Source organism: Cetorhinus maximus, chromosome 24 (genome assembly GCF_964194155.1).
Source record: "Cetorhinus maximus chromosome 24, sCetMax3.hap1.1, whole genome shotgun sequence".
In the NCBI taxonomy this organism is placed as follows: Eukaryota; Metazoa; Chordata; class Chondrichthyes; order Lamniformes; family Cetorhinidae; genus Cetorhinus; species Cetorhinus maximus.
In genome coordinates this window covers 22,382,693-22,408,814 of record NC_135902.1, presented here as the reverse complement: position 1 = coordinate 22,408,814, position 26,122 = coordinate 22,382,693, and the positions used below count along the sequence as shown (strand labels likewise).

Genomic DNA, 26,122 nt, shown 5'->3' with positions numbered 1-26,122 from the left:
TGGATTATGCATGTTTCATCACTAGATGCTTGGGGGAGACAGACCTCGCTGTCGCATGGCAGCAGATGCATGGAAGCAGCAGCACCTGCAAGTTGCCTTGTACTCCACCCTATGGCTGTGCCTTCGCTGTTGGTGGGTGAAAATCCTGCAGCAGCCTCACTACCAGCACAGCACATGGGCTGCAGTTGTTCAATAAGGCAGCAGCCCACCACCTTCTCAAGGGCATTTAGGGATGGGCAAGAGAAATGCTGGACTTGCCAGTGATGCCCACTTCATGCCCATGACGGAAACACAAAATGTGTGGTGATGTGAGTTGGGAAAGTGAAAGGTTCACTCACCTAGCGGCACGGATGAGATCATTCATCCGTTTCCTGCACTGCAGGGCGGCCCTCCCCTGGATCCCACAGGCACTGACTGCCCTGGCGAATTCCTCCCAGGTCGGTGTGGTCAGTCGGTTGGTCCTCCTGCGGCAATCCCAGGGGAAGGGAATCTTTCCTACACGGCCTTGAGGAGATGCTCCAGGAAGCATCGCTGAAGTGGAGAGCAGCTGCTTATTGCCTTCTCCTGCTCTTCCTTCTTCCAGCGTCCTGGTGCCGTTAATGAAGGCCTGTCTGGGTCCTTTTTAAATATGGCACCCAGACATGTCAGCGGGGTGCCAACTTCCTGCCTGACTTGCCACAAACCTCAATGCAAACTGCGCGCATGCATAACTAATGAGACGGGGAGCGCACGATTGTGTAAAAGCCCGCCCTGTTCCATGGTGGGAATAACTCCGACTTTCAGATCCCGCCATGGAACTTAGGGTGGGAAGAGAAGATTCCACCCATTGAATGTGATGGTGTTATAATAAGTGTGATACCGTTACAGTAAAGAATTGTCAAGCTGCCACATTTTAGGGGGAGACCATGTCATAGTGGCAATGTCACTGGACTAGTAACCCAGAGGCCAGGCTTATCTTCTGGAGACGTGTGTAAATCCTACCATGGCAGCTGGTGGAATTTGAATTGAGTTAACAAATCTGAAATTGCAAACTACTCTCAGTGATGGTGTCCAGGAAACTACCATCTATTATTGTAAAAACCTATCTGGCTCACTAATGTCCTTTAGGGAAGGAAATCTGCCGTCCTTACCTGGTCTGGCCTACATGTGATTCCAGACCCATAATAATGTGGTTGACTCTTAACTACCCTCTTAAATGGCCTAGCAAGCCACTAAGTTCAAGGGCAATTAGGGATGGGCAACAAATGGTGGCCTTGTCAGCGATGCTCATATCCCATGAAAGAAATTTTTTTTAAAATAAAGGATTTATCAAGGAAGTTATTTTAATGTTGGATGTTTTAGGCAAAGCGTTTTCTCAGAAGCTTATAAAAGGTTCCTGGATGAAAGGTGATCAATACATTGGTTGTAAATTATTTTCCTCAATTCACCAGGTTGTCATATCTCACACCCATTGCATTAGAATATTCTTTGATCCTTGTCTGTTTGAAAGCAGAGTGAGTTAGAAAAAAAGGCACAAGGAAACAATTTTTGAATCAGGTGGGGTGCAAGAGCAGCCAGGTTTGTAAAGGAGAAGGCAGTAAGGGGCTTTGCTGAAGAGGTTAGAGATGCTAGAAGAACAGTGAGAAGTTCTTTGGCCCAGCTCACTCATATGGGCAAGAGTGGATGCTGTTTCTTTTGGGTTGTTACCTCTGCTACTGAAGGTGGGCAGATGGAGGTAATATTTTCGTCCCTTTTTGTTTGTGTCAGAAACTAATGGATGGATTTCAATAAAACTTGGTACACAAATAGGATATGGCCCAAGGAAGAACTGTCATTTTTTGACAAAGCTGTGGATCCGGATCCTGATTTTTTTTAAAAGATCCATTAACGTTTGGAGATAGGGTGGATTGACTTTTTCTAGGAATGTTGTTGATTGTTTTAGGATGTTGTGGATTGTCTCAGCCGCTGTGATAGAATTTGTCACAGCCGTCAAAATGTGAGAGTTTTCAAGTTGGATGTGGATTGGCCTGAAACCTCCTCAATGAGATGGAAGATCTTAATAAGAAATATATTTTCAGTTTTGTAGCTACAGAACATCAACCAGGCAGGGAAAAGCCACAAGGAAGATCTTTGTCATTGTAATAATGCTGAGTTAACACAGCATGGTGGAGGTATGTGCTCTACTGAGTGCCCTCTTCACTTGTTTTACTGATGGAATCGAGTGAGTGTGGTCATTACAGCTGTTCTGTATATTACCTTTATTGTGAAACAGCTGGCCATGTCTTTGCTCAGTCCACATTCAGAAAGCTGACAGAGCACATGCCAAAGCCACAAATCATATAGCAATCTCTGTGACAGGTTTCCTGCAGAGTAGGTGTAGAGATGATCTGATTGAGGTCTATGAAATAATTAAAGGACTGGATAGTTGCCTATTAAGAGATTATTTCAGTTTAACAGATTGGGGAGGGTTCATGAGTTTAAACTATGTAAGAGGTGAAAATAGGCTGGATGTTGGGCAAATGTTTGTTTCCCTGAGAGTATTGAGCCTTTGGAATCTGTTGCTGGATAGTGTGATGAGTGTATACGAACATACGAATTAGAAGCAGGAGTAGGTCACTCAGCCCCTTGAGCCTGCTCTGCCAATCAGTAAGACCATGGCTGATCTGAATGTAACCTCAACCCCATATTCCTGCCTACCCCCAATAACCTTTCAACCCCTTGTTAATCAAGAATTTATCTAGCTCTGCTTTAAAAATATTCAAAGACTCTGCTTTCATCGCCTTTTGAGGAAGGAAGTTCCAAAGACTCACAACCCTCTGAGAGAAAAAATTTCTCCTCATCTCTATCTTAAATGAGCGACCCCTTATTTTTAAACAGTGACCCCCCTAGTTCTAGATTCTCCCACAAGCGGAAACATCCTCTCCGCATCCACCCTGTCAAGACCCCTCATGATCTTAAAGGTTTCAATTAAGTTACCTCCTGCTGTTCTAAATTCCAGTGGATACACGCCTAACCTGTCCAGCCTTTCCTCATAAGATAACCCACCCATTTCTGGTATTAGTCTGGTAAACCTTCTCTGAACTGCTTCTAATGCATTTACATCTTTCTTTAAATAAGGATACCAATTCTGTACACAACACTCCAGAAGTGGTCTCACCAATGACCTGTACATCTGAAGCATAACCTCCCTGCTTTTATAATCAATTACCCTCACAATAAATGATGACATTCTATTAGCTTTCCTAATTACCTGCTGTACCTGCACACTAACCTTTTGTGATTCATGCACTCGGACATCCAGATCCCTCTGCATCTCAGACCTCTGCAATCCCTCACCACTTAGATAATAAGCTTCTTTTTTATTCTTCCTGACATATGAACGATTTCACATTTGCCCACATTATTATCCATTTGCCAGATCTTTGCCCACTCACTTAGCCTATATACATCACTTTGTAGCCTCCTAATGTCCTCTTCACAACTTTCTTTCCTACCTATCTTTGTGTCGTCAGCAAATTTAGCAACCATTCCTTCATCCCTTCATCCATGTCATTTATATAAATTGTAAAATGTTGAGGCCCCAGCACTGATCCCTGTGACAAACCACTCGTCACATCTTGCCAACCAGAAAAAGACCCATTTATGCCAACTCTTTGCTTCCTGTTAGCTAGCCAATCTTCTATCCATACCAATATGTTACCCCCTACACCATGAGCTTTTATTTTCCACAATAGCCTTTGATGTAGCACTTTATCAAACGCCTTATGAAAATCTAATACAGTACATCCACTGGTTCCCCTTTATCCATAGCACATGTGACTCCTTCAAAGAACGCCCATAAATTGTTTAAACATGATTTCCCTTTTACAAAACCATGTTGACTCTGCCTGATTGCCTTGAATTTTTCTAAGTGCCCTGCTATAACACCTTTAATAATAGCTTCTGACATTTTCCCTATGACAGATGTTTGGCTAACTGGCCTTTAGTTTCCTGCTTTTTGTCTCCCTTTTTGAATAAAGGAGTTATATTTGCTTTTTTCCAATCTAATGGAACCTTCCCCGAATCTAGGAAATTTTGGAAAATTAATATCAATGCATCAACTATCTCACTAGCCACTTCTTTCAAGAGTGCTGACTCTCTACAAGCCTTCAAGAGGCAGCTGGATCAGCTTCTGACTGATCATATTGTGTAGATGGTGAGTGGATTAGCGGTTAATGGACACATGGTCAAGCTGATCTCCTGGATTGGTATCGAACGCTTAAGGGGGTTGGGAGAGTAATTTTTCAGATTTTTTCCCTTCATTGGCTCTGGATTATTTTCTTTTTGCCTTAAGTTACATGGCTGCCATGGGGTGGGCGTTGGGGGAGAGGGGAAATGGGTGGTGTCTAGTTGTGTTGCTCCAGCTATCACTCACAAATGTGGGGAAGCTTTGATGGACCACTGGTCTTTTCCTGTTTGTCAATATTGAATTATGGTTATTTCAGTAAGGTTTATTCTGATTGGAGGCCAGGGCAGGGACCAAAGGTGCGTTGGGGTGACTCCTGTGTTACGGATAGGAGAGAAAGGCAAACTGAACTTCTTTCTGCTCACCAAATGTCCATAAACAGAAGGTGTTTTGAATTATTTTTAAAATATGCTGTGCGTGTTTTCCCAAACCCTCAGTTTGTGTGATCCAATTTACTAATAACTCGCAGCAAACTCATGTTATGATCAACTCAGAAAGCTAATTTATTTCACATTCAAAACCCAGGGTAGGAGTGTTTGCAACTTCCCACTCCAGTACACACACACACACACAAACACACACAGTAAAGGTGGGTGGGGGGGGGGGTAGAAAATGGAGTTTCACAACTATGGATAGATGGCAAGTGTTGATCAGAGATTTTTAAAAATGAAGCAGGTTTCATGGAGTTGAGAGATGGTGACTGACTGCTTGCTCAGCCAGGCTGCTTGAGTCTTTTCCAGTTGATATTAAAACAGCTGTCTGCATATGAGGCCAAAGATGTAATGTTAAAACTATCCAAATGGCCAGAGGCTTGGGTCATGTGATATGGCACATTAATGGTTAATTGCAGCTTAACACTCAGTTTCTGTGCTTCTAGCCAGAATTCCATTGTTCCCTCAATGGCCCACTTTTGAAATGTTCCTGGACCATGTGTGAGATGAGTCTATTAACAGCTTTGTAGACATAATGGCCAGAATTTTTCGCTTGGCGTATGGGCGCGTGTCTGACACGCTTGAGCGTAAAATAGCATGCAATGACATCGGGTGAGCATCCCGATGTCATCACACGCTCGCATGATATTTCATTGGATGGGCACGAGTGGGAGTTGGAGCTGCGCCCCTCATCAATTATGAGGCCAGTTAAGGCCACTAAAAAGGCAATTAAGCTGGATTTTATATTGCCCGTGCAATTTTGCGCTCGTCGCATGGGCAAAACAGGCAGGCAGGCAGCCGACAATTTCAAAAACCTCATCCAAGGGCGGGATAAAAAAGCTCTGCAGCATTGCCAGTGTGAGTATTGAGGAGTTTTGGAGATAGTTTGATGCTGGTTGCATATTGGTAATTGGCAGCTACATCTCTGTTCGGAGCTTCACTGTTAGCATTTCCAGACTTCATTTCAGGACTTACTGGTGCCTTTTTATTTTATTCATTCACAGGATGCAGGCTTCACTGGCTGGGCCAGCATTTATTGCCCATCCCTAGTTGCCCTTGAGAAGGTGGTGGTGAGCTGTCTTCTTGAACAGCTGTAGTCCATGTGGTGTAGGTACACCCACAGTGCCGTTAGTGAGGGAGTTCCAGGATTTTGACCCAGTGACAGTGAAGGAACAGTGATATATTTCCAAGTCAGAATGGTGAGTTACTTGGAGGGGAACCTCCAGGTGGTGGTGTTCCCATCTATCTGCTACCCTTGTCCTTCTAGGTGGTAGTGGTCGTGTGTTTGGAAGATGCTGCCTAAGGAGCCTTGGTGAATTCCTGCAGTGCTTCTTGTAGATGGTACACACTGCTGCTACTGTGCGTTGGTGGTGGAGGGAGTAAATGTTTGTGAATGTGGTGCCAATCAAGTGGGCTGTTCTGTCCTGGATGGTGTCAAGCTTCTTGAGTGTTGTGGGAGCTGCACTCATGCAGGCAAGTGGGGAGTATTCCATCACACTCCTGATTTGTGCTGCGTAGGTAGTGGACAGGCCTTGGGGAGTCAGGAGATGAGTTACTCGTCGCACAATCCTTAGCCTCTGACCTGCTCTTGCAGCCACAGTATTTCTGTGGTTAGTCCAGTTCAGTTTCTGGTCAATGGTAATCCCCAGGATGTTGATAGTGGGGCATTCAGTGGTGGTAATGCCATTGAACATCTGCAAGGCACCCGGAAGATTCAGACCATGTGGACCCTTCCAGTTATCAGACAGTCTTCCTTTACCCTGGTAATGGAGATTGTGGTCTCCGCTGGTGGCATCTCCTCTGAGGAGGAAGGCAGGGGCAGAAGGGAGAGGAGGCCACCTGTCCCAATACAACTTCCAGGGGAGGGTCCTGTGGGAGGACAGGCGCAGGCACAAGGGGCGCAAGGCCAGCAGGAAGTGCAAGGCGGAAGGGGCTGCAGAAGATGCCACTATCCTGCTGCCAGGGTTTCCATGTGGCGATGCAGCTACCTCAATATGTCCAAGGTATGATGCCGAAGGTGGCTCCGCCTCTCAAGGGAGACCATGACCACTATTTGTGATTGAGCCTGAGATCATCTTCAACTGTGTGGGTGGACACCCCATGCCAGTGCTCTGAAGGTCACAGCAGCCCTCAACTTCTGTGCCTCCGGTTCTTTCCAGGGGTCAGTGGGGGATCTATGCAGGATGTCCCAATCAGCTGTCCACAGCTGCGTCAATCTGGTGACAGAAGCTCTATTCAGGCGGGTACTGACCTTTATTCTTTATCATATGGACAAGGCCAGCCAGGCTGAGCGAGCCAGAGGCTTTGCAGTGATTGCTGGGTTCCCCCGCATCCAGGGTGCCATCGACTACACACGTTTGGCCATTAAGATGCCAGTGGGTCAGCCGAACGCCTTCGTTAACAGGAAGGGATTCCACTCCATGAATGTACAGAAAGAGGGTGATCACAGGATGCAGATTCTGCAAGTCTGTGCAAGGTACCCTGGCAGCTCCCATGACGTGTACATCCTGAGACACTCACAGGTGCCAAGGCTGTTCTGTGCTCCAGCCCGACTGGTTGAGTGGCTGCTGGGTGACAAGGGCAATCCGTTGAAGAGGTGGCTCATGACACTTCTCCACCATTCAAGAACAGAGGCAGAGCAGCGTTATAACAGGAGTCATGCCTCCACAAGGGCGGTGGTAGAGAGGACCATAGGTCTTCTCAAGATGTGCTTCCAATGCCTGGACCGTTCAGGGAGTGCACTACAATATCCCCCAGAGCAGGTGTCACTGATCGTGGTTACATGCTGCGCTCTCCACAATCTGGCACTGGTAAGGGGGGACCCACTGGAGGAAGAGGATCTTGACCCAGCTGCACAGGCCACAGATGCTGAATCCAGTGGTGAGTCAGAAGAGGAGCACGGTGATGAGAACGTTGGGGGCATGGAGGCAGACCTCGGCAACCTCCGGGGACACCTTTATCCAATGCTGCTTCAGCTCAGCTACCAAAGATCTGCTTTCGCCTCATACCAGGGCTGCCGCCTCCATCCCAGATGTCTGAAATGACCCTTCCATTTGCACCCAAATTCCACTCAGTGACTGTGCAATAAAGTATTGAGCCATTCACGTCCAGCATTACATACTGACATACCCTGCACCAAAAAGAAAAAAGGAGAAGCATATTCAGGCCATCAGAACCAAAGCAAATTTAATGTTATTGTCACTTTGAAAGCAGAATTAAATTACCATTAATGGTGTTGATGTCCACACCAGCAGACATATAAACCAATCATAAATGAACAGAAAATCACCCGTGAACTGCTGCTCTTGAGCTCATGGTGCCTTTAACTTACGTTTGCGAGTGCTACGTCTAAGTGCTCCCCCCTCACTGGCACCTGCATTGGAGACAGCCTGCTGACCCTGCTGTCTTGTTGGCCTTGATGACCTTGGCCCTGGCCAGTGGAGTCTGTGCTGGCCCCAACTGGGAGGGAGCAAGTGTGATGTGCCCTTACCAATGTGCACTGACATTCTAGCCACCAATCTAATGCCCACCGAGGTGCTGGTATCTGAGCTGGTGCCTGGTTCAGAGAGCGGGTGTGACACAGGTGCAAATGAATCCCAGTAGTCCTCCAGCATCAGGGGTGGCCCTTTGGGGTCCAGAGAGCGAGTGCGTGATGGTGAACCTAAAAGGGAGAACAAGGACATGTCATTAGTTAAAGTCATCATTCTGTCACTGAGCATGCCAGGCACCCTGGTGAGACAATGGAGATCTGCATCATGGTGCTATCATCTTTCAATGATCAAGGGGGACATCAGGTTTGAGGCTCCCATCAATGAAGAGACTACATTAGAATGGTTGCACAATCCGAAACTCTCACCTCTGTGCACTGCACTCTTACCTTCATCTGGCACCCCTGTTGCACGGGGAGCTTGCCAGCTTTCCAGCTCCAGGGCATCCTGCTCGAACCTGGTGAGCAGCAGCAGGTTGGGTGGGCCTCTGTCTGTCCGTGACTTCTCCAATTGGTTATGGCTTGTCTTCTCCTGAAAGCATCATTGCAGCCTGGCCAATCCCAGCTGAGGAACACCCTGCAGGGCACATCTGAGTCGTGGCCCTCGAGCCACAAGGGACTCAGTCCAAGCAGCCAAGGTGCACCCCCTTGGCCAGCTCCGGCGTCACTGACATTTGGCACTCAGACTCTGGCACCCCTGAGGTCCATGGGGGGGGGGAACGGCCATACCTTAATACTTCTGCACACTGACCCATGCCAACATGGTACTCTTTCCAGTTATCAACAGTCACAGATTGCAACTCTTTCGAGTACAATCACAGTTCTTGGTTTCCGGGAGTGGGACATGAACCCACAACCCTCTGATTCAAAGGCGAGGGTGCTATGAACTGAGCCACAGCTGACACCTCTCTTCTGGAGCGTAGCACATCATTGAACCACACATTATGTCATGGCTGTTAACCAGCGCTGCAACCTCCTCCCATTCCCTCTTTGTGAGGTGTGATGGCCTCCTCCTCCCATTTTCTGGGACAAGGGTGTCCCTCCTGACAGCCACCTCCTCCAGAGGATTGTGAGGCACTCATTCAAAAAGCAGGGGTCTGAGTATCCATCCGACCTGTGCTCCCACCTGCTGTATCCAGCCGCACTCAACTCCATAATTTGCATATTGACAACGCAGAGGAGACGTTCTTCCGTGGCAGCTCTCCAGGGGCTGCCTGTGCCATTTTAAAACCGGCTGCTGGCTCGCCATTGGACCTGGCGGCCAACAGGCACCCGCCTCCGCCCACCCCTTCCCAACCAATGAGGAGCCACGTTTCACGCTGGGTGGGCCTTAATTGGCCGGCCAGGGTGAAATCACGATCAGGGGCTGATTGTGAGCGGCAGGCCGTTTCCTGGCCGCTCCTAGGCCCGCCAACCGCACCTGTCCACCGACTGCAAAATTCTGCCTGACAAATGTCGATCTCTCTCTTTTGTGATAGTTCAGGTTGTGGAACTAGTTTGTCTGCATTTCCTCTGCTTTCTTTGATTACAAGGGGTCTGTACAATGAGGTGTGAGATTTCACAGGCTGAGGGATTAATTATTTTGTTCTTGTAGTAGCTCCCATAACAAAGGGCCAGTCCTGTGGTCATGTAGCAGCCATATTTTTTGGTTCAGCAGAAAGTCAATTTTTTAAATATGGCAAAAGAATGAAGTTTTGGATTTCCTTTCATGTTATGGGTTTGTATCTGAGTGTGGGTCGGTCTGAATAGGAGGGGAAAGTTTATGTGTAGGTCAGTATGGTGACAGGGTCAGGTTGCGGTTCAGTCTGGGGAAAGGCAGATGGGGGACAGTTTGGTGGCTGGGTCAGAGCATGAGTTTTTTTATTTGTTCCTGGGATGTGAGAATCGCTGGCAAGGCCAGCATTTGTTGCCCATCCCTAACTGCCCTTGAGAAGGTGTGCCACCTGCTTGAACATCAGCAGTTCATGTGGTGTAGGTGCATTCACAGTTCTGTTAAGGGAGGGAGTTCCTGGAGTCTGAACCAGTGATCCAGGTGCAGGGTCTGAGTGTGAATTTGTCTGGGTAAGGCAGAATATGGGTCATTAAGGACAGAGCCTCAGTGTGGATAGTCTTGGGAAGGGCAGAGTTTGAGCTAGAGTCACTATTGTGAAAAGAGTATTTTAGTTTGTGGGGAAGAGTTTTAGGGAGATGAGAGTTCAGAATCCTCATGTTCCAGTGTAAATGTCCACCAACTGATTCTCTTTGTTTTCTGGCTTGAGCTTTGTTGTCTGGTTGTTGTTGTGAGCAGCTGGTGACACGTGCACTGTGTATAAACATCTTTTTATTTGATTCACAGGGAGGTATGTGAAAGCTCGGTGTTACTGAGTCTGAAGAGGAGATTCCACAGAGACATTATTTACGTAAGAACTGGTTTCACCCGTTTAACAGGAAGCTGTTCTGTAATTTTTACATCAATCTTTGTTTAATATTCTTGCACTATGTTACATTATTCAGATTGGTGCACTTTCCTCTCTCTCTCTCACTCACAAACATCACACAGTTTAACAGTTTGACCTATTTGATTTTACCAACAGCATATTTAGCAAGTCACTTCACTGTATATGTGTGCAACCATATTCTTGAATTATTGGGAATGAGTTTCTTGTGCAGATGTATGTTTGTGAGTACATAAATGATTGCATGTGAGTGACTGTGGGAATGAGTATATGGATAAATGCAGTGTTTAGGGGTGTAATGCAAATGTACATCAATGCTCTTTGATGTCAGCTGTGGTTCAATTGGTTGTATGTTTACCTCTGAACCACAAGGTTCTGGGCTCAAATCCCACTTCGGGTTTGAGTATAGAAATCAAGGCTGACACTTCAGTGCTGTACAAAGGGAGCATTATGCTGTTTGAGCTGTTGTCTTTTGGATGAGATGTTAAAATGAGGTCCATCTGCCCGCCTGCGTTGATGTAAAAAATCCCATGTACTATTTTGAAGAAGAGCAGGGGAGTTATCCCCAGTGCAGAGCTGTATGGCGAATCGGGGCAACCGCCCCGGGCCCCGCACTGGGGCGACCTTTGAATGTGTGTGACCTTTCGTTTCTGGTTTAGTTTGAAGGCGATGGTTTAATTAATGTAAAGGAGCAGGCCTATTGTTACTTTGAATACAATGGCTAGCACTACCAGGGACAGAGACAAGTGGAGAAAATATAGCTCGGGTGCGGAGAAAAGGCACAAAAAGAAAGAGAGAAGAAATGGTTAAGACTCTGAAAGGTTCACTGGAAAAGTTCAAGGTTTTTAAAAGCATTTCGGCTAGTGAGGAAAATGCTGAATTAGTGCACTCCAGCGAATGTACCACCATGGCTAAGGAAAAGGATATTAGTGCAAAATATACACAGGTTGATGAAACAGCCAATACTCCCGACGTTATTTCCACTGAAGAAGAAATGTATGGTCCAGCAAATTGGCCAGATTTATTCGACAACAAGACGATAGACATTTTAGTGCAGAGAGGGCCTATGAAAATAACTGGTAGTGACTGTGTCTTTTCAAAGAATGATGAGAATTGAAACTTTTCAGAAGACTTATACACATGGAGAATACCAAATGGAGAAAGGGTTGAAAGAAATTGGCTGGTGTACTCAAAGAAAGCTGATGCAGCTTTTTGCATCTGCTGCATATTGTACAGCTCAAAAATGGCACACAAATTAGTAAAGGAAGGCTGCAATGACTGGAAGCATTTCAATGACTGATTGCAATCTCATGAATTATCTAAAGAGCATATTCAAAATGCAACAAAATGGATTGAAATAAAGTGAAGTTTCTCAGCAATGAGGACAATAGATGAGTACATGCAGAGAGAAATAAACAAGGAGAAGGAACAATGGCAATCAGTGTTGACACATGTAGCAGTTGTGCAGTGCCTAGCTGAGCATAACTCAGCATTTCGTGGAACAAATGCAAGGCTTTATGAACATAACAATGGCAAATTTCTCGGATTAATTGAGATGATAGATAACTTCGATCCTACAATGCAAGAACATGTCCGACACATCAAGAGTGAAAATCCATGACCATTATCTTGGACCTCATATTCAAAATGAGCTAATCTCGATGTTAGTGTTGCAGGTGAAGAAAACATTACTAAAAAGGTGAAGTCTGCAAAATATTTTGCAGTTATTCATGACTGTACTCCTGATCTGAGTCACCTAGAGCAGATGTTCCTTGTGCTTCATTATGTTGACATGACTTCTGAAGAAGTGAACATAAGGGAGAATTTTATTGACTTTCTTCCGGTTCAAGACAAAAGCGGACAAGGACTGCCAGATTCTCTCATGGGTGAGCTGGATGGACTTGGCCTCCATATTACTGATTGTAGGGGGCAGGGATACGATAATGGAGCAAATATGAAGGGCCAGAAATGAGGCATAGAGGTGCACATCCTTCAACTCAACCGCCAAGCCTTTTTCACTCCATGTGGCTGGCACACCTTAAATCTGGTATTGGGAGATATGGCAAGGTGTAGTTCTAAAGTCATGACATCTTTTGGAGTTGTACAGTGAGTTTGCAATATATTTGCAGCTTCAACTAATAAATGGCAAATATTGAGAACGAATGCTTCTTCTCTAACTCCAGAGCCGTTGTCAGACACTAGATGGAAGTGTCGAGTCAAGATTGTAAAAGCAATCTGTTACCAGACAAGTGATATCAGGGATGCCTTGCTTAAAGTTGCTGAAGAATGCGATGACTCAAAAATTAAAAGTGAGGCTGAGTCCTTGGTCAACTATGAACTCGAAAACTTTGAATTTCGGTTTACAATGGTTGTGTGGTGCGACATACAGGTCACCGTAAACACTGTGAGCAAGACACTTCAATCCAGGGAAATGAAGTTTGATGTGGCGATCACACACATCAAAGAGCTTATTGACTTTCTGCGGAAGCACAGGAACACTGGATTTATCTCAGCCAAGAACACAGTAACAGAAATAACAGTTGAAATGGATGTTGAACCTAAATTCAGATAACGTGTGAAATGAAAGAGAGGTGAGGAGCAGCTGGAGAATTCGCCTGAGAAAGTATTTGAAACCAATTACTTTTGCTCATTGTGGATCAGGCTTTTGTGTCACTGACCACACGATTCGAACAAATGCAAGTATACACCGACAGGTGGCTAACAGAAAATAGAGAGTCAGGATAAGTACATCATTTTCAGGTTAGCAAACTGAAACTAGTGGGATGCCACAGGCATCAGTGCTGGGCCGCGACTACTTACAATCTATATTAATGACTTGTATGAAGGAACTGAATGTATTGTAGCTAAATTTGCTGATAATACAAAGATAGGTAGGAAAGCAAGTTGTGAACAGGACACAAAGGGTCTGCAATGGGATATAGAGAGGTTAGGTGAGTGGGCAAAAATTTGGCAGATGGAGTATAATGTGGAAAAAACTGAATTTATTCACTCTGGCAGGAAGAATAGAAGAGCAGAATATTATTTAAAAAGAAAGAGACTGCAGAATGTTGTGGTACAGAGGGATCTGGGTGTCCTTGTAATGAATCACAAAAAGTTAGCATGCAGGTATAGCAAGTAATTAGGAAGACAAATAGAATATTGGCCTTTTTTTGCAAGGGGGGGTGTGGAGTATAAAACTAGGGAAGTCTTCCTACAAATATTCAAAGCATTGGGGAGATGACATCTATACTGCCTACAGTTCTGGTCACCTTATTTAAGGAGGGATATACTTGTATTCGACACAGTTCAGCGAAGGTCCATTAGATTGATTCCTGAGATGAAAGGGTTGTTTTATGAGAAAACGTTGAGCAGGTTGAGCCTGTACTCGCTGAAGTTTAGAAGGATCAAAGGTGGTCTTAATGAAACATAAGATTCTGAGGGGAGCTTAACAAAGTAGATGCTGAGAGGATGTTTCCCCTTGTGGGGGAATCTAGAACTAGGGGGCATAGTTTCAGAATAAAAGATCTAACATTTAAGGTGGAGATGCCATTGTTGACATGGGTCAACTAGTTAAGCTTCTGGTCAATGATGACTCCCAAGATATTAATAATGGGATAGTCTGTGATGTTGGAATCATCGTATGTCAGGGCTCAAAGTTGTTATTATTTGGGGCTTACGTGATGTGAATGTTGCTTGCCACTTGTCAATCAAGGCTTGGATGTTATTTAGTTCCTTCGATGGACTGTTTCTTCATTGAGGTTGCGACTGTAGCTGGGCATTGTGGAATGGTCAGTTAAGGGTTCCATTTCTGAAATGAATGTTGGTGAGCAGATAATTAACAAAGTAGCCGAAGACCAAGAATGTTTCCCTGAGGAACACCTGCATTCGTGTCCTAGAGCCATGATGATTTGACTTGAACAACCACAACTACCTTCCTCCACATCAACTGTCACCCCAGCACCAGAGGGATTTTCCTTTGACTTCAATTTTTCTTAGGCTCTTTGGGGCGAGGGTTGTGTTGAGTTGAGGTTTAATTTGGGATGAGGGTTATGTTGAGGTGAGCGTTATTTTGGAGTGCAAGTTTTGGTGTGGTGAGGGTTATTTTGAGGTGAGGTTTATATTGAGGTAAGTTTTATTTTGGGGTGAGGGTTTTATTGAGGTGGGATTTATTTTAGGTTGATGGTTATATTTGTGATGTGCTGTAGGTTGCTTTGAGTCTTCCCTCTATTTCATTTACAGACCTATATTGGAAACATTTTAGTTTCTGTGAACCCCTACAAGCATGTTGGGATATACATCAAGGACAGAATCAAACAATTCAGGAGGAGAGATCTCTCTGAAAACCCGCCGTAAGTACCTCTTCTCATTAAAAGGGAAAGTTGATTGAACAAAGGCAGCTGGGATTGAGGGTGGGCTCAATGGTCAGTCAGGAGCTGATTTAAAATTTCAAATGTGAAATCCAAATTGAGAAAACATGGCCAGATTTTTGAGGACACATTTGCCTCAATTGCTGAATAAAGGATTAATTGCACATGTTTCACAGCTTGACTCAACTGCACAAATGCTGCTTTCACACTTTGAAGTGGGGAGGAGATCTAATATTCCTTTGCGAAAGAAAGACTTTATGAGAAGGCTGACAGGAAGTTAAGGATGGTTTCAACTTGAAAGAAAAGATGTACAATGCTGTGAAGATTAGAGATTGGCCAGAAGGTTGGGAAAGTTTTAGAGACCAGCAAAGGATGACTAAATAAAAAGGGAGAAATTGGAGTATGAGGGAAAGCCAACAACAAAACTAAAAACAAACAGTAAAAGCTTCTACAAGTATATGTAAAGGAAAAGACTAGCTAAGGTGAGAGTTGGTCCTTTAGAGGGTGAGACTAGGGAATTAATAATGGGAAATAAGTAAATGGCAGTGGCTTTGAACAATATTTTATATGTGCCTTCACAGTAGCGACCCAAAAAATATCCCAAGAATAGTAGAAAATCAAGAGGCAAAGGGGAGGGAGGAAGTTAAATAATCATAATCACTAGTGAAAAAGTACTTGGAAAACTAACAAGACTAAAGGGTAACAAGTTATGATCTCATGGAGATCAGTAATTTTTAAAATGAAATTCAAACTCCCAGTTATCAACTGGAAATCATGCTGGAAGATTTCACAATTCAAACAAAAACCTTTACTGTACAACAGTTATACAAAGCAAGCATGGCTAACAACACTATATTCCATAAACGCTTACATTCTGCACTTGAAAATCTCAACAGAACTATTTTTATTTCCACCCAAGAATTCCCCTATACTTTACACAATCTCGAGGGTTCCTTCACTTCTCCTGGGACCAAAGATGTGCCACAGGTTTCAGGAATTCACTTTGATTCTCCTCACTGTTCCCACTATTCTCCAAAGTATGAAATATCTTCAGGTCCTTCCACTAGCAACCAGCTAGATGACCCACCAACTCTTATTAAGCACTTCACGATTGTGGACATCTTGGCTCAAGCAATGGCCTCACTTCAGCCTTGCTTAGTGACTTCAGATCAGAAAACACCCTTGGTCCACAGCTCCTTTACACCTTCTGAAAGATAATCTCTCTTTGCCTGTTTCCAAGCTGTTCCAGCTCCAGACATAATCTGCCTGTTTCAAAGCTGCTCCAAAGCTGACTAACTGTTGCTGTGAAAAGTCACACAAATAAACCCAAATGAAAGGCCACTTGCCTGCATAATCTATTTCCATAGCAACATGGAATATCTGGGATCCTCCAGATAGAGATTCAACTCAATTAAATTCAAAATATCTCTTTGATTCTGGGACCCAAATGAATAATTTAAACCCCTTATGGAGACAGCCAAAGACATCTCGTCTCCACAAAGACACAGAAGACACAGAAAGGTGTCACCCCTTGTTTAGCATTTACCCACCTCCAACTCTGACCTTATTAAATAAACAGAGGCCACCTTTTGAAAGGCAATTACTTCAGGTCTGTTTATCAGCTTCTCAAACCGGGTGCTTTCATTTATCTTACATTCAAAAGAAATTTAAATTCCCAAGCTAAATTCCTGAAACACACGAATCACGAAATTACACATTCATAATACAAATCCCCTTGATGGCCCGCATCCTTGGCTGCAGAGATAGTGGATCCAGGCAGAAATGTGGAATTAAAGCCACAATCCAAGCAGCTATGATCTTATTAAATGGCAGAGCAGGCTTGTGGGGCAGAGTGGGCTATTCCTGCTCCTATTTCTTATGATCTTACGATCTTATGTATTATTAGAGAGGAAAAACAAGGTGCACAAAGAATTGGGAGAGACAGAGTGGGAGAGCACATAGTGGTCCAAGAACAGAGTGTTTTGAGGATGGAGTGCTAAGTCGGGAATGGCTTTATCAGCTTTGTTCTGGACCAGGTTAGTGCCGAGATAGGGATGGACAGGGTATCGAGGAATGGAGGTGAGGATTTTCGAGTCAAGGACAGAGTCTCAGTTGAGGAGTTCTTCAAAATGTTCTCTCCAGCAAGCACGGACTGCCTCCCTGTCCTTAATGAACTCTGCTCCATGCTTGGCTCTCAGAGGAGTGGGCCCTTGAGCGCTTGGGCCATAGATTGTCTTGACTGTGCTGAAGAAACCATGCATGTCATTGGTGTCCACAAATTGTTGAATCTCCTGAGCTCTTTCTACCCACCATTTGTTCTTTATTTTGCATGTTTTGTGCCGTACCATTGCCTTAGCCACCTGTAGGGTTGCTGCTTTTCTCTGGAGCCGTGGTGAAGTTCCCAGTCAATGAAAGCTTTGCGCTGATGCTTGATTAGGTCCTGTATCTCGGTCATTTTTGTCACACCAGTTACGATATTTCCTGGTAGTCAGACCAAGGACCTCTTCGCAGGTGCTTGCTGTGGTGGACTTTAGGTTTGACCAAACTGACCACACTTTGGCTTCTGGTGACTGGAGGTTGGGAAGTTGACAGTGAAGCTCTGACTGAGAAGGGACACCTTGGTGAGATTTTTAGGCCTCCAATGTTTATTTTCTTGTGGCTTTGCTTCTGCTGCCTCCCCTGTTTTGGGGCCAGACTGATGGGAGATAGTAGATCAAATTAGGCGGTGATTGGTCCAGCGGTCACCAGTACCTGTCATGGTGTGGGTGATGTGGACATCTCTGCAATCTTTGCTTGAACAATGACATAGTTGAGCAAGTGCCAGTGTTTGGAGATGGAAGCAATGATCCTCACTAACCCTATCTCAGTGAAAACTGAGGTCATACAAGGTTGTGTCATTGCACCAATTTTCTTCTCCATTTTCCACATTGCAATACTGCACCTTACCTTCAGCAAATTACCCACAGGCGTGAAGATAATCTACAGAACAGACGGAAACTGTTAAACCTATGCCACCTTCAATTCAAGACCAAGACTACTTCAATCTCAGTTATACAGCTTCAGTATGCAGGTGCCTGTGCTCACTCAGAAGCTGAACTCCAAGTCATTGTCAACTCCTTCTCCGAAGCATATGAGAAAGTGGGCCTATCACTAAACATCCGGAAAATTTAAGTGCTCTTCCAATCAGCTACCACAGCAAAACACCCCTTCCTTACCCCATCAATTAAGATCAACGCCAAGATCCTGGAAAATGAGAACCATTTTCTGGATCTTGGAAGCCTCCTCTCAACAAAGGCAGACATAAGAGATTAAACTCATCATCACCTCCAGTGTGCCAGATCAGCCTTCGGCTGACTGAGGAAAAGAGTATTTGAGGACCAGGATCTCAATCCCAAGACTAAGGTCATGGTTTACTGGGTGGCAGTGACCCCCATGCTCCGATATGCTTTTGAGATTTGAATTAATCTACAGCAGGCACCTCAAAGCACTGGAGAAGTACCAACACTGGTGCCTTCACAAGGTCCTCCAAATCCAGTGGCAAGAAAGGCGGTCTAACAGCAGTGTCCTCTCACAAGACAACATGCCCAACATCGAAACGCTAATCACACAAAACCAGCTCCACTGGGTGGTCATGTCGTTCACTTGCCTGGCACCAGACTCCCAAGATAATTGCTGTAGTTAGAACTTGGTTGCAGCAGGACACTCCCAGGAGGAGCTTTAGGGGTGTCTTCAAAGTATCCCTGAAGAGGTCAAACATACCCGCTGACTCATGGGCAACCCTGGCTTGTGACCAATCAAAGTGGAGAAGGCTCATTCGGGAAGGCAGTGAACACATCGAGAGACTTCGTCAGGACCACTTAAAGGCAAAATTTAGGTATCAGAGGGAGCACACAAATCTCCAAACAACCCATCAACCCAACCCTTCAAGCACCACCTGCCCCACATGTGGCAGACCCCATATTGGACTTATCAGCCATCTCAGAACTCATCAAACCAGAGTGGAAGTAAGTCACCCTTGATCCCAATGGTCTGCCTGAGAAGAAGAAGAAGCTATGTTGGGAATTTGGTGCAAGTGGGATCTCTCTGGTAACTATTTTGTGCAGGATTTATAACATTGAAACAGGACATTCAGCCCAACCAGTCCATGCCAAAAGCTGTAGTTTAGATTAATGTGCAGACTCTGACTTCAAACTTTAAAACTGCAAGCTAGTTAAGATATCTAGTTAACAGAAACTGCCTGGAGGTGGCAATTAAGTCAATAAACTGAAAGTCATTGCCTGAACAAGTGTTATTTACTGTAGCAAGAAGCTGACTTAGCAGTGTTAACTTGGGTGTGAGTCATAGGCTCTCTGTAAAAGTAGACAATGTTTGTGACCACACAAAGTAAGGGGCACAGAGTGATCTGACAGCATCATTCACTACCTGTCTGTGCAGAAATAAACTTTCAACAATGCTGAAAGTCTCATTTATCTCTAGAAATAAACAGAAGATTCATAGTGCCATATCTGGCATGTTCAGTTCACACAACCTCATGCTCTACTTGATTTGGGAGACTAACCTGGAGGTGTTCAATGGGATAGTGTAGAGAGAGCTTTACTGTTTATCTGACCCTGTGCTGTACCTGCCCTGGGAGTGTTTGATGGGACAGTGTAGAGGGAGCTTTACTGTTTATCTAACCCCATGCTCTACCTTCCCTGGGAGTGTTTGATGTGACAGTGCAGAGGCAGCTTTACTTTGTGTCTAACCTGTATAGTACCTCCTTTGGGACTGTCTGATGGAGCAGTGTAGAGGGGGTTTTACTCTGTATCTAGTTTGAAGTTAGTGTGTTTGATGCTGACACTGGGTGTCTGGATGGAGAATGTACCATTCCACAGCACTTATCTGCTGACACATGCACAATGGGCTGAATAATCTCCTTTTGTGCCCTAATTGTTCTATGATCCCATGCCCACTTTGATCAACAAAGTTTTCAGATAAAAATGAAGATCGGTGGAGAAGTGATATGACCAGGCCCCTTTTGAGAAAACATCTTCCTCCTGACAGCCACAATCTTAGTGGTTTTGACAATGACTATAAGGTTTCCCATGGTCTGTACTATCATGGCCTCTAGCCTGGCATTGATGGTAACCATCTGTATACTCATGGTCCACAAGGTCCCACCCTGCCACTCTTGAGCAGCAGGATTTGAGATGATGGAATTGCATTGAGAATGTAACCTGTGTGGCAGTATCAACATTTCTTTGATAATTTAACTAAAGAACAGAACCATAAACTCTTTTGCAGTAAGATGTTGGGAGCTATTAGGATTAATGTTGGGAAATCCCAGAGCCACTGTGTAGGATGCTCTGTATGAGTGTAGATCAGAAATGAGTTGGTAATGGATGTTTTATGATCTACAGGCACATCTTTGCTATTGCTGATGCTGCGTACACACTGAGCCAGAGCCTTGAGAGGGAACAGTGCATCATGGTCAGGTGTGTGGGGCAATTTCTCTGTGCTAAGTATCTGTCAGTCCTGAGTGATGCTGGAGTGATGCTGGAGTGATCCTGGAGTGACTCCAGAGTGACTCTGGACTGATTCTGCAGTGATTCTGGAGTGATTCTGGGGTGACTCTGGAGTGACTCTAGAGTGACTCTGGACTGATTCTGCAGTGATTCTGGAGTGATTCTGGGGTGACTCTGAGGTGATTCTGGGGAATTCTGGGTGTTGCTGGAACCTGGGTGTTGGTAGGGAATGATTGTGGCTGATGATTATTTTCCCATTTGTTTCTGTTCAGTGGACAAAGTGGTTCAGGAAAGACTGAGGCAGCCAAATTGATCATTCACTACCTGACGGCACTTTACCAGGACACCAGGGAGGAACGAGTTTGTCAGGTTAGGTTCTCTACAAAAAACCTGCTGTTAACCTGAAAACAAAAACATTGAGAGCTTCCTTCAGAAAAAAGATTGACGGTATTTACATAACGTACAGAGGTACACAGACACACGCAGACAGACACACAGGCACACACAGACACACAGACAGACACAGACACAGGTACACAGAGATGCAGACGCACAGTGACACAGACACACAGAAATACAAACAGACAGATACAGACACACAGTGAAGCAGACACCCAGAGATGCAGACACACAGAGACACAGACACACACAGATACAGATGCACAGACACACAGAGACACAGGCAGACACAGATACAGACACACAGTGACGCAGACACCCATAGACACAGACACACACAGATATAGACACACACAGACACACAGATGCAGACGCACAGTGACATGGAGACACAGACACTCACAGACACACAGTGATGCAAACACACACACACACACACACACACACACAATCTCTGTAGAGACCAATAACTTATAAAAAGAGATTTGAACTTCCAGTTACCAGCTGAAAGAATGACCCGAAAAGATTTCACGTTTTCATTTGTGCTAGCTTCCTCATTGTTATTATTGTTCTTTCATTATCACTTTGCTTCTCGCTTCAGCTCCGTTGTGGCTTTCCAAACAAAGGTTTGATGCCACCTATGGGCAGAATTTTCCATGCCTGCTGGTGTTGGGCATCATGGCAGGTGTGAGCGGACAATATTGCAGGAAGGCCAAAAATCGGTTTCACGACATTGTGAAACAAGGGGCAGAATTTTACATTGATCGGGCGAGTGTCTCGACGTCATCTCATGCTCATGCGATATTTTAGTCAGCGGGTGCACGTGAGTGTTAGAGCCACAGCCATCATCAATTAAGAGGCCAGCTAAACTGGCAATTGACCAAGATTTGATGTTGCCCGTGCGACTTCACACTTGTCGCACGGGCAAAACGGGCAGGCGGGCAGCCGACATTTGGCAAAACCTCATCCAAGCGCGGGATAAAAAGGGTCAGCAGCATTGCCAGTGTGAGTAGTGAGGAGTTTTGGAGATAGTTTGCTGCTGGTTGCTTAGTGGCACTTCATCTCTGTTTGGGGCTTCATTGTTAGCATTTCCAGGCTGCATTTCAGGACTCATTGGTGTCTCCAGGGCCCCCAGAGGATTCAGACCATATGAACCCTTCCAGGTATCAGACAGCCTTCTGTTACCCTGGTAATAGGGATTGTGGTCTTCACTGGAGGCACCTCCTCTGAGGAGGAAGAGAGGAGCAGAAGGTAGAGAAGGCCGGGTGTCCCAATGCAGCCTCCAGGGGAGTGACCTGAGGGAGGAGAGACGCAGGCACAAGGGGCACAGGGCCAACAAGAAGTCCAAGGTGGAAGGGGCCGCAGAAGACGCCACTATCCCGCTGCCAGGGTTTACAGGCGGTGATGCAGCTACCTCAATATGTCTGAGGTGCAATGCCGAAGGAGGCTCCCCCTCTCCAGGGAGACCGTGACCTCCATTTGTCAGATGATTGGGCCTGAGATCAACTCCGACTGTACGGGTGGACACCCCATGTCAGTGGCTCTGAAGGTCACAGTGGCCCACGTCTATGCTTCCGGCTCTTTCCAGGGGTCAGTGGGGGATCCATGTTGTCTGTCCACAGTTGTGTCAAGCTGGTGACAGAAGCTCTGTTCAGGCGGGTAATGACATTTATTCATTTCCGTATGGACAAGGCCAGCCAGGCTGAGCGAGCCAGAGGCTTTGCAGCGATTACTGGGTTCCCCCACATCCAGGGTACTGTCGACTGCACACATGTGGCCATCAAGGCGCCAGTGGGTCAGCCGGGTGCCTTCGTTAACAGAAAGTAATTCCACTCCATGAACATGCAGATAGTGTGTGACTACAGGATGCAGATTCTGCAAGTCTGTGCAAGGTACCCTGGCAGTTCCCATGACACTTATGTCCTGAGACACTCCCAGGTGCCGAGGCTCTTCAATGCTCCAGCCTGACTGGATGAATGGCTGCTGGGTGACAAGGGCTATCCATTGGAAAGTTGCTTATGACACCTCTCCACCACCCAAGAACAAAGGCAGAGCAGCAGTATAATAGGAGTCATGCCTCCACAAGGGCGGTGATAGAGAGGACCATAGGTCTTCTGAAGATGTACTTCCGATGCCTGGACCATTCAGGGGGCGCACTACAATAACCCCAGAGCGGGTGTCACTGATCTTGGTTGCATGCTGCACTCTCCTCCACCTGGTACTGGCAAGGCGGGACCTTGTTCCGCTAGGCTGCCAAAGGTCTGCTTCCACCTCATGCCAGGGCTGCTGCCTCAATCCAGGATTTCCGAAATACCCCTGCCTCGTGAACCCAAAGTCCACTCAGTGCCTGTGCAATAAAGTTTAGAGCCAATCATGTCCAGCATTACATACTGGCGTACCCTGCACCAAAAGTAAAAGGTGAAGCATACTCAGGCCATCACCAACAAAAGCAAATTTAGTGTTTTTGTCACATTGAAATCACTTTGAAATGATCATTACTGGTGTTGATGCCCACACCAGTAGACATACAAACCAAACATAACTGAACAGAAGATCACCCATGATCAGTTCCTCTTGTGCTCATGGTTCCTTGAACTTACATTTGCGAGAGCTGCGTCTTGGTGCTCCACCCCCCTTGCTGGCAGTAGCATTGGGGACAGCCTGCTGACTCTGCTGTCTTGTTGGTCTTGATGATCTTGGCGGTTGTCCTCTTGCCAGTGGAATCTGTGCTGGCCCAGCCTTGGAGGGTGCAGCCAGTGCCAAGGCTGGCATCACCCCAGTCACCGCAGCCTCATCAGATGTCACGGTCACTGGCGGAGGGGCAGAGGAGCTGCTGCCATCACCCAGAGTGCCCTGAGAGGAGCTCACAGAGACGACAAGCAGCTCTTGCGCCAACATCCAGTTGCTCTGGACGTCCCTGCTCGTTATTGATGGATGGGCACCTAGCTGGGATACTGGGTGCCTCATTCACCTCCCACACTGGCACTGACCACCTGAGCTCAGTGCCTGTGTGAGGGCTTGCAGGTCCGAGCACAATCCCAGGAACCCCTGATTCTGTCCCTGGAGCTGCCTCTCCACTCTCTCAATGGAGGAGGCAGTGTGCTCAGCCGTGAGGGTCAACGCAGTTCTCATGCTCTGCATGGACTCCTCCACAACGGAGACCGTGGCACGCAGACCCTCATGGACCTCAGCCAGATCCTTCCACACATCCTGCTGGACATTCAGCATCTGCTGCCTAATGGACGACTTCAGGGGCTCATCATCAGCCTTTGACCCGGCATCGTCTGGTCTCCGACTGCTAGCGCCCTGGGCAATCTCTGCCTCCACCTGCGCCTCGAGCGAGTGTGAAGTGCCCTCACTAATGTGTGCCGACATTCGAGATGCCGATCTAATGCCCATCGAGGTGCTGGTATCTGCACTGGTGCCTGGTTCAGAGAGCAGGTGTAATGCAGGTGCAAATGAATCCTGGTGGTCCTCCGGTGTCAGGGCCTTTGGGGTGCAGAGAGCGAGTGCGTGATGGTGAACCTAAAAGGGAGAACAAGGACATGTCATTAGTTAAAGTCATCACACTGTCACTGCGCATGCCAAGCACCCAGGTGAGACAATGGAGATCTGCATCATGGTGCCATCATATTTCGATAATCAATCAGGTTTGAGGCTCCCATCAATGAAGAGACTACACTAGAATGGTTGCACAATCCGAAACTCTCATCTCTGTGCGTAGCACTCTTACCTTCGTCTAGCACCTCCGCCTCTCCATGCCCAGTTGCACGGGGAGCGTGCCAGCTCTCCAGCTCCAGGGCATCCTGCTCGAACCTGGTGAGCAGCAGCAGGTTGGGTGGGCCTCTGCCTGTCCGTGACCTCTCCAATTGGTTATGGCTTGTCTTCTCCTGAAAGAACAGAGGAGCATTGATTAGTCCACTAACTACCTGCAGCACCATTGCAGCCTGGCCAACCCCAGCTGAGGAACACATCGCAGGGCACATCCGAGTCATGGCCCTCAAGCTGCAAGGGACTCAGTCCAAGCAGCCAGGGGGCACCCCCTTGGCCAGCTCCAGTGTCATTGACAGTTAACACTCAGACTCTGGCGCCCCTGACATCCATGGGGGGACGGTCACACCTTAACACTTCTGCACACTGACCAATGCCGACATGGTAATCACCCTTCCTGAGTGCAGCAGGTCATTGAACTTCTTGCGGCACTGTACTCATGTGATCTGCACCACATCATGGCTGCTGACCTGCGCTGCCACCTCCTCCCAGGCTTTCTTCGTCAGGTCCCTTGGTAGAAGGATGTCCCTCCTGGCAGCCACCTCCTCCAGGAACATGGTGAGGCACTCGTCTGAAAAGCGGGGGCCCGAGTGCCCACTCCACCTGCCCTCCCGCCTGCTGTCTCCAGCTGCTGCCAAGGCCGTTAGTACTGTCTCCGCTACGCAGACGCTTCTTCACCGGCAGCCTTCCAGAGGCTGCCTGTGCCATTTTTAAACTGCCCACCAGGTTGACCTTGGAGCCGGCACACAATATGCCCCCATCCGCGCCCAGCTGTTCCCGACCATTGTGAAGCCACATTTCACACTGGGAGGGCCTTAATTGGCCAGCCAGTGTGAAATTGCGGTCGTGGGCTGACCTTGGGTGGCGGCCTGTTTCCCGGCCAATCCTGGGCCCACTGATCGTGCCCGCCCACCGGCCTGAAAACTCAGGGCCAGTTTGCAGTTGTCCGCTCTGCCTGTCAATGGCAGGCCGTGTTTCCCCCTGCCATACGCTGGGAACTTCATTGTGGTACATCTGCATATCATTATAAGCCCAGCTCGATGGAATCATCCCCCCATGCCGATGTGTTTCACAACAGGATTTATAAGGCGTGCACCTGGCGAGCTGCACTTCAAGGGGAACTCGGAGGTGAGCGCACAGTAATGTTGCGCAGCGCTCGCGAGGATCGCCTGTTGGACCTCAAGGTTGAGGTGCTGCACATTCAGGCAAAGGCACAGGCGAGTCGCATTTTCCTGGCTGGCTGACAGTGCGGTGCCAGGGCAAGGGCTGTACTGCAGTTGAGGTGAGTTGGGGGGTAGGGAGGGGGCAAGGGCTGCACAGTGGCTGATGGTAGTGCACAAGCACGTGAGGGGGCGGTGGGGAGGAAACAGCTAAGCATTGTGGAAACCTTGTATTAAGTGACCGTTCCTCCACAGTTGAGACAGTTCAGGTGCAGCTACATTGACAGACTTGGAGTTGGGCTTCGAGCTTATATGCCCATTCAAGCTACGCAGAGGCCTGAAAGTGCCATCAAGTGCTCCAGAG

At 46.7% G+C, this 26,122-nt stretch overlaps 1 protein-coding gene across 1 annotated transcript in view; it reads left to right on the top strand.

Moving 5' to 3' along the window:
* The window catches only part of myo15b (myosin XVB), a 461,255-nt gene that overhangs the window by 11,416 nt on the left and 423,717 nt on the right, over nucleotides 1-26,122 (top strand). The window contains exons 3-6 of the mRNA XM_078529125.1: nucleotides 10,458-10,521; nucleotides 14,797-14,906; nucleotides 20,324-20,398; nucleotides 20,701-20,797. Of these exons, the coding sequence (XP_078385251.1) occupies nucleotides 10,458-10,521; nucleotides 14,797-14,906; nucleotides 20,324-20,398; nucleotides 20,701-20,797 (346 nt within the window). The remainder of the gene's footprint in view (nucleotides 1-10,457; nucleotides 10,522-14,796; nucleotides 14,907-20,323; nucleotides 20,399-20,700; nucleotides 20,798-26,122) is intronic.